General features: G+C 43.6%; 1 protein-coding gene across 1 annotated transcript in view; it reads left to right on the top strand.

Moving 5' to 3' along the window:
• The window catches only part of MYO9A (myosin IXA), a 467,296-nt gene that overhangs the window by 342,465 nt on the left and 112,000 nt on the right, over positions 1–12,831 (top strand). Inside the window, exon 12 of the mRNA XM_039491520.1 lies at positions 7,786–7,907. Within this exon, the coding sequence (XP_039347454.1) occupies positions 7,786–7,907 (122 nt within the window). The remainder of the gene's footprint in view (positions 1–7,785; positions 7,908–12,831) is intronic.

Here is a 12,831-nt window from a genome sequence, read left to right as displayed (position 1 = left end):
CTGGGCTGTCCCCGATCGGCTGCCCTGGCCTTCCTAGGCTTCAGGCAGGTTCTCTCTGCTGCCCCTCTCTCCCTCTCAGCTCCAGAGAGCCCCCTGGCGTTTCCCTTCTTTTTTCTCACTCTCCCCTTCCCCCCCTAGGAAAAAGATTTAAAGGGACCATGCTCTCTAAACCCCAAAGGGGTTACACTTAATAAAGTTGGCTGCCACTTCCCACTATTTTCAGTGAGATTGAAGCCATGCCCAACAGCAAAATGGCTGCCATGCTATGATCCAGGGGACTGGACAGAACACAGGGACTGGGAGGAGCAGCAGAGTCTCTGTGAAAAGGGAATGGAGAGAGTGAGGGGTAGCAGGTGGCAGGTTTAGGACTGGCAGGAGAATGAGGTGCAGAGGGATGGGAAGGAGGAGGCCTGGAGCAGCTGGAGGAAGGGGAGAACTGTGTGAGAGTGCTGCCCAATTTGGGGTGAGGAAGGGGGGAGACAGGGAAATGTTTCTTGTAAAAGGCTAATCCAAGCCCACAATGTTTTTATTGTGACATTGTCACTTGTATGAATGATTGACTTGAGTTTAAAGTTCTTTAACAGCTGTATCTGTAACTCATCAACCCTAAACAGTAATATAAATTCTTCTTCGGGTGGTTGTTCATGTCCATTCAAAGTAGGTGTTGGAATGGACATGAACAACACATCTCAAAGAACAACAGTTACTAAAAGGTGGGTAACCATTTTCTCTGTGTTCAAGTGTGAATCGTAATGCCGTAATTAGGCCAGTGGTTCTCAAATTATTGACAATCCAGCCCTCCTTTTATCAAAGAAAATAAACTAGCAGGGGAGAGAGTTGAGGCAGGATAGGAAAAAGATGGCAGCTGCCCTGTTTTAGGATTGAGGAGAGGATAAGTGGAGTCTTCTCCTGATCAGCTAAATACATGTGCATTTTATGTATCAGAGGCTGACTTTTCAGGTTCACTAGCAGAGGAATAGAGGGGAGTGAAAAAGGCAGAAGAGAGACAAAATAACAATTTGATGAGGGGGAGTTAAATTTCATGCTATTTGGGGCCAGTCTCATGATATGGGGAGTCTGACTGATGATTTTTGATCTCTTGCGGTTGGCAATACTGCATACACATAGTAAAAGACAAAGAACTACTTATATAAATAACAAATGGTAGGGAAGGGAAGAATAATCATCCACGATTATATGGATGGGAAACTGAGGACCATGTAAATTAAATGATTTGACCATGGTTACACAGGGAGTCCGTGGCAAAACTGAGACTTGAACCAAGATAAACGGAGTCTCAGTTTAGTATTTTAACCACAAAGCTCATCCTTCCACATCCACTGCAGGTATTACTGTGAAGAGTGCTCTGAAAAAATCTCATAAATAAAATGAGTAAGTAAACTCCCCACTCATCTCGGTGGTCCCTCTGGGTCAGCAGGTTGAGGCATATTGGAAATGAAGAGCATGAGGAAGTTTGCATTAGTCTTACCTGTTCTGTGGATAATCAGGACTTAAGGTGTCAATGCAGGTGTTAAAGGTTCAAGCTTGAAAAACTAAGCTGTTTGTTTTAGTTAGTCTGAAACCACTGAATAAACATTCTGACCTGGTCTCTGCTTAAATTTAGGTCATCCTAGCTGCCTTGCTTAGGGCTGTGAAAAACTTCACACCCTGTGTGACATAATTACATAGACTTAACCCCTACTGTAAACACAGCTAGAATTCGTGTGTCGGCCTAGCTACTGCCTCTCAAGGGGATAGATTTACTACAGGGCTGGAAAAACTCTTTTGCTGTACTAAGTCTCTCTGCTAGAGCAGTGTAGCTTCAGCTGTGCTACTGTAGCTCTGGTAGTGTAGACATACCCTCAGTTTCTGAAGAATTTAAACTATAGGAATTTACTTTCCTATATCAAAATGAAAATCTGAACAGCTCTTTTCTAGACAACATCTATGTATGGGCTGACAAATGATATACCAAGTTTCAGACCTGTGCAAATTTAAATATCTATTACAAATTTTGCTCAGGGCCATGCAGAAGCTGTTAAAAAGAGTCACAATAACAAATAGATGAAGTGGGTAAAAAATCATTAAGGGGATTAATGGGAATAGTCAGCTGACCATGGAACTGTTTATAAACCTGTGAGCTCATCTGAGTTTTCTTTGCTGCTTCATTCAATATTACAAAGATCAAGAAAAATTCTCCTTTCTCAATATTTTTTTCTCCCCTTCTCTGTGCACAGCTAGAAACATTTAAAGAGAAGGTGGAAATGTAATGAATGCTTTCCATATTATTAAGCCTCAGAGAGTAACTTCACTTCTGCAGTAAGGAAGGTTGTTCCAGATGAACATGAAAAACACATTTCAGAGCTGTTGTTCTGCTATCTTGGCTGCCTTCCAAAGAGACTTTGGCAACAATTCCAAACCCTATAGGAGCCAGGGCTGCATTTTTGAAAGTGAAGTCATAAATGGCAACTCTTTCTGTTCCCCTCACCAGGCCTCCTCCTCCTCCTGCAGAAATGGCCAGCGTGGTAGGTGAAGAGGATCTCTGATCTCTTATTTGACTTGTGGCCTTATGGTTTTCTAAGGGTAGGTCCATACTTACTGCGCGGGTCGACGCGGTGAGTTCGACTTCTCGGAGTCTGAACTATCGCGTCTAATCAAGACGCGATAGTTCGAACTCCCCACGCGCTCCAGTTGACTCCGGAACTCCACCACCGCGAACGGCGGTGGCGGAGTCGACCTTGGAGCCGTGGAGTTCGACCCCGCCGCGTCTGGACAGGTAAGTCAGTCGAACTAAGGTAGTTCGACTTCAGCTACTCTATTCGTGTAGCTGAAGTCACGTACCTTAGTTTGATTCCCCCCCCCTCCCCCGGTAGTGTAGACCAGGCCCAAGTAGTTGTGTTTAAAAGTCCTGTGTTTCTTAACAATCAATAGGAAAGTAGTACTCAGGGTCTGTATGTTGTAACCTGTATGGAGGTAACTTCATTTTTATTTGAAAGGGATCTGCCCTAAACATTGTACTTGAATTCATTTTGTCTATGTCTACCCTACAAGTGGTATAGCAGCACAATCACAGCTCTGCTGCTGTAGTGTAGACAGAAGAGGTTTTCCCATCACTGTAGTAAATTCACCCCCTTGAAAGGCAGTAGCTAGGTTGACAGAAGAATTTTGCCATTTACCTAGGCTATGTCTACGCTATGTAGCTTTTAGCAACACAGCTGTGCCGCTAAAAGGCTCACAGCGTAGCTGCTGTTTGTTGTCAGGAGAGAGCGGTCTTGCCAACAAAGCACTGTTCACAGCAGCTCTTATCTTCGACGTAACTTTTGTCTTTCGGGGTGAGGGGGGCAGTGTTTAACACCTCTGAATGACAAAAGTTTTGTCTTTCACCTGCCAGTGTAGACAAAGCCCTAGTGGTGGCTATACTGGGGCATGGGTTGTCTTAACTATGTCTCTCAGGGCACACTCTGAGCAATGTAGCTTGGTCGACCTATGTTTTAGTAGTAGGCCACGCCTGTGACTCTTTAACACACACACTTGTGATATAACCTTGTTAGGTCTGGATTCATGGCCTGGCTTACCAGAGGTTTCTGAACTTGATTATGTACTTTATATCCTTTCGGGTTCAACCAAGGAAAACACTTTTTTATAGTTAATAGCTAACGGAGGGGCAAGGAAGGAGATGGGAGCATTATCCCCTGAACATAGAATTGGAAACCAGAAACCACCTGACTTCTAATCTTGATTCTTAAAATGACTTTGAATTTGGGTAAATCAGTCTTTCTGCTTCAGTTCCCCTTCTTGTAAAATAGAGAGTATATTTATTCAGCTTGCACAGACATTGTGAGCACTAATTAATTAATGTTTGCAAAGTAGTTGGGAGATGGGAAGTGCTGAGTAACTATTCTTATTTTTTAATAGGATTAAACATGTGGCTAGGCATGCAGTCATTTTCACTGGGATCATTTTTATGGTTATGTAACATGCACCACTCATGCACAGTCATAGCTAAAAAGCCTGTTCTTTTATAATTAAATGCCACTGCACCAGTAGTTACTAATATTTGAGATCTGAATATAGTAGAGTGAAATATCCCTGAATGAATTAAATTGTCTAAGGGAAAGCCATATGTGCTGCATCTGATTAAGTTGCTGTCAGAAGCAGGCAGCTGATGGATGATGCTCATTCTTGCTAATGTTTCATGCACAGACATACAAGAAGAACCTGTACTTATTGAAGAAATGTGTCCCCCCTCAAGGTTGGCAGGACTTTTTCTGCCTTTTCTGTCCTGCAGGATTCACTAACTTACTAGTGCAAATGTAAAAACCAAAAGATTTGTCTATCGTTTAGCAGTAATTTGTATTTGATTTCTGACTTCTCTGCTATAATGTGGGTTCCATTGCTCATTGTATAGAGATCTTCAAACACTAAAATTCTTCCATTCTAATGCAACATTTTCAGGGATTTTTTTCTTTATTATGTGTTTTGAACATTAAACGTTATCCTTCAGACTTTATTCCCATTGCCTAGGGAATCTGGTTTATTTACATTGCAGTTATTATTGTATCAACAATGCACAGATAGAGTTGGGTGGGAATATTCTGATGGACCTTCTGTTGGAAAATGCTGATTCATCAAAAGCAAAACATAAGTGGCATAAGTGTTGATTTCAGTGAATTTGCATTTAGAAGAGATTTTTGGAATAAAAGAGTTTGATTTTACTTTTGAAATTTCTTTTTTGTTACAAAATTTCTTTTATTTCATATTATAAAACACATTTAAAAAAATTAAATGTCAAACAACATGGAACATTTAAATCATTTCTTTCTTTCTTACATTTCAAAATTCCAAGAAAAGAATTGTTTTTTTGTTCCATTCTGGACTGGAAAAAAAAATTTTCATGGAATTTCCCACAAAATGGAAAATCCAGTTCCCACCCAGCTCTTGATACAGCATTGTTAATAAGAAACAAGATATCCCTGCATGTAAGAGCTGAATTGCCCAGTGATTGAAAGTTATGGGGAACTCTGCCAGTTCTCGCTATTTGCTCAGGGAACCTCAATCTTTAAACCAAAATAATATATAAAGAAACTTAATCTTATGAGTGTCTATTGAAAACAAAACAACCTCACACCTGAATGCTCTTGTGATGTCATTGTTAAAAACCATTGTGAAATGTCCCAAAGCACTTAACAAAATCTCTCGCACACCTGACACTCGTTTAGTCTCACATACACAGACTCTCTTACAAAAGTAATCACTTCTGTCAATTCTGTATCAAGAACTATTGGCTGACCATAGATATTTTTAAGAGTGGTGTGCTCTTAAGAAACAGGACCAGAGGTTAAGTTTCCTGATCTCAAGTACATTCATGGGTATTACTCTTTGGCAGAGTCATACCACAGCCTTTGGACTTGGCAGAGTGGCTTCCAGTAAAAATGTTCATGTGCATTGTTTGCTGAACAGAAATGAAATGGCTGGACATTGACTTTTCAGATAGATTAATATTGTGAAGTGCCCTTCCCCTGCTTACAGGGGGCCAGTTAGTGGGGAAAAACTAAAGTTATTCATTTTTTTAAATATGTACAAATCATGCTTAAGAAAATGCTTAAAGAACACATTTCACTTGTATACATAAGTTAAAAACATTGCTAACAATATGAAAAACACAGTAATAAAAAAAGAATAGCAAGAGTGGATTGAACACCTGTAAAATGCATATTAGGTGTTTCTTAGGGAGCTTTGTAATAATTCTTTCTTCATCTAACTTAGGGGTGGGCAAACTACAGCCTGGGAGCCACATCCAGCCCTTCAAACGTTTAAATCCGGCCCTCAACTCCTGCCAGGGAGTGGGATCCAGGGCTTGCCCCACTCCACGTGTGCCGTGGCTCCGCATGGCTTGTGGAAGCAGCAGCGTGTCCCCCCTCCTATGCATAGGGGCAGCCAGGGGGCTCCGCACACTGCTCACTCCCCAAGTGCCTTTCCTGCAGATCCCATTGGCCTGCACTCCTTACCCTGTTTAGCACCCCGACCCCCTGCCCTAATCCCCCTCCTGCTCTCCAGACCCCTTGGTGCCACCCTCCTGCACCCCAGAGCCTGCACCCCCAGCCTTCACCACCCCTCCCATCCGCACTCCAACCCTCTGCCCCAGGCAGGAGCCCCCTCCTGCACTCTGAACTCCTCATTTCTGGCCCCATCCCATAGCCTGCACCCCGAGCCGGAGTCCTCACCCACTCCTGCACTCCAATCCTCAATTTCATGAGCATTCATGGCCCACCATACAATTTCTATACCCAGATATGGCCCTCGGGCCAAAAAGTTTGCCCACCCCTGATCTAACCCAGTCAACAAAAGTCACGCTGCTTTACAAAAATATAGTAGAAACTTGGCTATGTTCCGTTCTACTGTTTAAATACATACTGCTATATACACAACACTGTATATTTTTTAAAATGTGTCTACTATGGAGAGAAAACTCAGACGTGTTTATGCATAAACATATTCTGGAGATTACACTTTATGAACGGACTACATTTATTTCCAAATGCATTATAATTATTTATACAGCTAGTGTCTCTAAATGGTTTTAAGCCTTTCTATATTTTAATTTAAGAGAAGACATCTTATTTTCAAAAGATGGAGGGTCAGATCTTTGTTCATGTCCATCAACTGAGGATCTGGCCTATAAAAGAGAGAGTCTTTATTCCCAAAGTGAAGTTAGGGGCAGATCCTCAGCTGGAATAAATCAGATATATAAAGACATAAATAAAATTACAAATAGTGACTAGTTATCAAAACAAAGCAGTAAAATGTTATCCAAGGCACAGATTGGCTACCAAGATTGTGCTATAATGCCTCAAATTAAATCAAAGGTGTTGGATGTTATTTCTTATTTGTGTTACCTTTCAGTCCTAAGGACAATATTTCCTAACTGCTGGGGCCCAGTGAAACAGTAAGGTTTTTATTGTTTTCCTTTACAAATAAATAAATTTTAGATAAAAGCAACACACATCTAATCATATCTCCTACTGGATGTGTGTTGCATGACTTTTATTTTAGGATTGCATGGTGGGTCAGAGTGTGGACAGTAAATTGTTGCATGATTTTCATGGCAACATTGCAAACTTATCACATAATTTTGGGATGGCCAGGCAGAACTGAGAAAACATGGAAGAGTGATGGGTGTGTCGTATTATACATATTTTTATGCACAGTAGGTATTATGTTGTATACAGTAAACACACTGTCTAGAGGAGAGAAAATAGGGAGAAGAATTGTTTCTCTCAGAAAAAGTGACAAATGGAATCTTTCTGAAAGTGTCTTGGTTCCATCAAAATAATTTTAAGGATCGATGTGGCTGAATATGTAAGATGCTCTGGTTTTCTCTGATGTTTAAATTAAGCAACTATTTTACTCTCATACTTTCTTCTGCAAACCAAAAAATAATGGCAGGGCATCATCCCAAGAACTAGCACCATTGTGTTCTACATTTTTATATTAATTTCCAACAAAACCATTGGTGTTTCTCTTTTCAGCTTTTGCTCTTGGCTTTGAAATACATCCCTTGGCATTACCTACAAGTTCTCCCGTGGAGCAACTGTGAAAGACATGCCATGTTCAGGGTCCTTAACTTCCTCCACATCTTCATTTTGGGGGACATCCTTTTGCTTCATTACCATCTAGACTATTCTCTGTTCTTTTGAAAAGGAGAACTTCTGAGTTTTGTAAGCTCAGAACCCAACTTTATTTTAATCAATTGATCTGTTCTTACTGACTTTTATTTTTCCCCAGGAGGAGTACAGAGCAGAAGGCATCAGCTGGCACAACATAGACTATATAGATAACTCTGGTTGTATAAATCTTATCAGCAAGAAACCAACAGGACTGCTCCACCTGCTGGATGAGGAAAGCAAGTGAGTATGAACCATTTCTGAAAGTCACAACTGCGGTCGTCTGTTCACCAAACTCCAAAGGCTCGCATTGCCTTACCCAAATTATGTGTGTGCCAGGCAGAAGAAGAAAACAATCTGCAAGGTTACTGTTGGTGGAAGCTACAAGCTTTTGAGTTACACAGAGCTTTTTCTCAGGTTGCCATGGAGAAAAGTTAAATGAGAGAGAGAGACAGAGAGAGAGACAGAGAGATATCCTTCTTACCTCATCTAGTATTGTTAAAGGGAAATGTTGGAAATTCTTTTCTTTAGTATTTGCTTAGAGTGCAGTCACACAATTATTTATGTTGGAGTCTTCTTTTTCTTGGTAATGTTTGCCAAAAAGATATCTAATGCACTAATCGCTATTTCTACTTATTTATGATTTCAGTGCCCTCCTAATTGTTTTTTAATCTAAGTGCTTGCATATAACAGGGTAATGCAAACAGTGCAGAATTTTTTTAAAAAAAATTTTAAACTATGAACTAAAAATTTTACTTATATCAAGAGTCTCCCCATCATAGGGAAGAACAGCTAAGGTTACCTTTACTTTGGTTCTGTTCTTTCTTCCAGGTCTGTGTCTCAGGGCATGTCTACACAGTGACATGTAGGAAAGTTAAGATGAATTAACTAAAGGTGTGAATTTATGGAATATTAGTTAAAGTGCATTAACTGCCTGTGTGGATGTGCTCATTCAGAAGTAAAGTGGCCTTAGTTTGCTTCTAAAGTGAATTAGGGTATGTCTACATTTAAACTGCTACAGCAGCACAGCTGCAGCATTCTCCCATCACTGAGGTTAATCCATCTCCCCAATTTGTCAACAGACAAATTACTCCATTGAACTAGTGCCATCTACATGGGTGTTAGGTTGCCTTAACTGCGTTGCATGGGACTGTGGATTTTTCACACCTCTGAATGATGATAGCTGGATCAGCTTAACTTTTTAGAGCAGATCTGGCCTTAGTCTATAGCAAACTAAGGCTCCTTACTTTTGAATGAGAGCATCCACACAGAGATGTAATGTGTTTTAATTAATGCTCAATAAATGCATACCCTTTGGCTTGGTCTATACTTAAACCGCTACAGTGGCACACCTGCGGAGCTTCAGTGTAGACACCCGCTACAGCGACAGAAGGGCATCACTGTTGTTAATCTGCCTCCCCAAGAGGCAATATCTAGAAGAATTCTTCTATTGATTTAGCGCTGTCTATGCTGGTGGTTAGGTTGGCTTAGTGACATCTTTCAGAGGTGTCCATACCCCTGAGAGACATAGCTATTCCGATGTAACTTTTCAGTGTAGACCAGCCATTAGTTCTTCTTCGAGTGCTTGCTCATATCGATTCCAATTAGGTGTGCGCGCGCTGCGTGCACGTTCGTTGGAAGATTTTTTACCCTAGCTACACTCGGTGGGTCGGCTGGGCACCCCCTGGAGTGGCGCCGCTATGGCACCGGATATATACCCCTGCCGACCCATCCGCCCCTCAGTTCCTTCTTACCGCCCGTGTCGGTCGTTGGAACAGTGGAGCGCGGCTTAGCTGACCTCCACTTCCCTAGCTTCTCGTAGTTCTCTCGTTAATTCTTGTGTATATAGTTCAGATTTATATAGTTGTAGTTAACTTCATTCGTTTGTAGTATAGTTAGTGTATATAGTTCAGAGGGGTTCGCACCCGGTGCTGGGGCCTATGCCCGGTTCACCGGGTTTCAAACCGTGCTCGGCCTGCCACAAGCCGATGCCGACAAGAGATCCCCACGACTCCTGTCTTAAGTGCCTCGGGGAATCTCACCTAACAGATAAGTGCCGCATTTGTAAGGCCTTTAAGCCGAGAACAAAAAAGGAGCGGGACTTTCGTTTCAAGCAGCTCCTGATGGAGGCAGCTCTTACTCCTCCGCCCTCGGCACCGAGCGCTGGACAGTCTTCAAGAAGCGCTCCCTCGGCACCGGATTGCGCTGGTACCACCAAGGCCTCTTGGCACCGGCCGTCGCCGGCACCGACGTCCGTTCGGCACCGATCCCTCTCCCCGAGGGCAAAGAGGCACAAGACTCCTGCTTCGTCCGAGCCGCCTGCTCCGCAGCCCGAGCGCTATACTAAGTCGGACCACCCGGCACCGATACCTGCCATGGCACCGACAATATCGGCACCGTCGATTCCGGCCACGCAAGAGCCGTCGAGTCCGGTGCCTGAAAGCTCCCCGGTGCGAGCCATGGTTGAGCTCGCTATTCCCTCCACGCTGGAGACATTTTCCACGGCGAGGGAGTTGATTGCAATGACAGAGCCTGCGCTGCCTCAACCCCCGACACCGCCGGTGCGGGTTATACAGTCGATCGGCAAGCCTGCCTTGATCAGACCACCCTCCGTCGGCACCGCAGAGTGGCACTGTTCACGATTGCGGTCCCGCAGAAGTTCTCGGTCCTGTCGCCGATCCAGGTCACGCCGCCGCTCGCAGTCCCGGCACCGTTCTCCATTTCGGTACTGGTCGTACTTGCGGCACCGGTCAGCGTCCAGTTCGCCGGCCCAGTACACTCGGCACCGCTCCAGCTCCCGGCACCGCTCCATGCACCGTGACTCCCGTAGCCACTCCGGACATCGAGCCTCGAGATCTCGGTTGACCTCCCGGCACCGCTCCGGTCGCAGGTCCCGTTCTCGCTCCCGGTACCGGTATGCTTCCCGGTACCGATCCCTGGTGCCGCGTCGAGCGACGTCAGCTAGAGAGGGAGACTCTGCCCAGGGCTTTTCAGCTCCTCCATGGCCATCCAGACATGCATCAGTGTTGTCCCACACAGGCAGTTCATATGCGAAGGACCATGATTCGGATGTGCCCACCAGAGTCTTCCAGGAGCCCCAGGCCCAGGACCCTGGCCCCCATCAGTGGTCATTCTGGACACCTTGGGCGTACCACCAGGCCCAAGGCGTACCTGTGATCCCATCTCGCTCTGTTCCGTCAGAGCACCGGGTGCCGGAGGCGACAGTTAGCCGTCCCCCTCCGACCGGTACGGAGGAAGCCCCGGTTCAGCCACCGGACTCCCAGATCCCACCGGAAGAGGAGGTTGTCCAGGAGCACGAGCCCACACAGGACTCGCTTGTCCCCGGCCTTTCTTCTTCCTCCTCCCCAGATGAGGCGGTGGCAGGAACATCCTCCTCGGGCCCTCCTCCAGTCGACTTGAGGGCCCATCAGGACCTCCTGAGACGGGTGGCACTCAATATGAACCTCCAAGTGGAGGAAGTCTCGGAGATACAGGATCCAGTCGTAGACATTCTGTCGGCTGGTGACCCCACTAGAGTGGCCCTACCGTTCATTCAGATGATCCAGGCCAATGCGGATACCATCTGGCAGTCTCCAGCCACTATCCCACCCGCGGCCAGGGGAGTCGAACGCAAGTACATGGTACCCTCCAGGGGGTATGAGTGTTGCATCTCAGTGCTTCTCAAGCGGGCATGGACAGAGCCCAACAATCAATGTGATTGGTAGCAAAGTCATTTATTTCTCTCCAGCATGCTCTTATATACAATTATGGCAGGCAATCAAGCAATTGCTAATTGGTTAATAAAATACACACAGGCACAGCTATAACTTCATAGGGTAATTGTCATCCTGTGCAACTTTCTGATTTATTATCCTGTTTACTGCCTACTGGCAGATGAGAACCAGCCCAAGGCCAGCATCTCACTACACAGCTCACAGCCTAATTAGCCCGTCCTTGAAGCCTACATGCCTTAGCTTCCCACACTCCCATCCGCCAAGTTAGCAATACATTCCCACATCTCCCCGCTTTTCTCAAAATCAAAAAAAAAAGGGGAAAGGCATTAGCAATACATTCCCAGCTCATAGCATTACATTACTACAATCTATCACAAACCAAAATTAAAACTCTATAAGGCCTACCTATAACCATGCAATCCTTAACATATAACACCAACAACACCAAACAAAACAAAACATAAAACACCAAAAATAAAACAAATAAATGGTGTAAATTCTGCAGGGTTCCCCCCTTCTCTATTACACACCAAACTGTGACAAATTTCTGTTACCAATTCATCCCTCATATGTCAGGTGATCAAACTGACCCTGAGGGGGGGGGGGGGTCCTAGAGAAAACACATCATAAACCACATAAAAATCTTCCCTAAAATAACACAACAACAATTCTGGCCAGAAAACAAACACCACAAGACAAAACATAAAACACAAAACATAAATTTTAACTCTATTAGTAAATGCATGGTATATTAAATACTGTGCAGCTGGCATTAGTCTTCTCTAATTATCCAAAAAACAAAAACGAAGGTCTACCCCTTCTGGGCAATCAATCATTATTTAAAATACACAAATACCCTATTGATTTCAGGCAAAACAGGGGAATTACTTCATCAGTTAAATCATTTACAGTAATACAGTTGCATCCTGGCTTGCTTCTGGATTCAAAGCTATTGACAGCTTAAAGTTTTTTACTTTTAACTTCTGCTTTTAAACACTGAAGAAAAACATCACCACTTATATACCCTTAAGCCTAATACAATTTCAATTACATAGCACTATATACATTCTTCAGCTAATGCAACAAAATTGTTTATAACCAAACAATTGCAAACTAATTTCTTTGCCTAAATTTATTTACAAACATTTCAAAAACACCAAAAACTTTACTCTTTAGCATCTTTACAAAATTCAACTGCTGTTCCCTCTAGCAACCACAGAATTAACTTTTTACTCTCCTTAAAAATTACTAGCTTGTCTTCCAACAGCCACTTACTAATCCAAATCACCATTCCAAATATTCTCCTGAATATTTGAAATCCCCATGCTTGTGCTTAATTACCTTTTCTATCCACTACACCCTCAAAGGTTTCCAACCTGCTTTCCAATCTTGTTGTCTGTTGCCTGCCCGCCTGGGCCCGATCCTTATTTCCT

The sequence above is a fragment of the Mauremys reevesii genome, linkage group 10 (genome assembly GCF_016161935.1).
Source record: "Mauremys reevesii isolate NIE-2019 linkage group 10, ASM1616193v1, whole genome shotgun sequence".
NCBI classification, from domain to species: Eukaryota; Metazoa; Chordata; order Testudines; family Geoemydidae; genus Mauremys; species Mauremys reevesii.
This window is presented reverse-complemented; position numbering and strand designations above follow the sequence as displayed.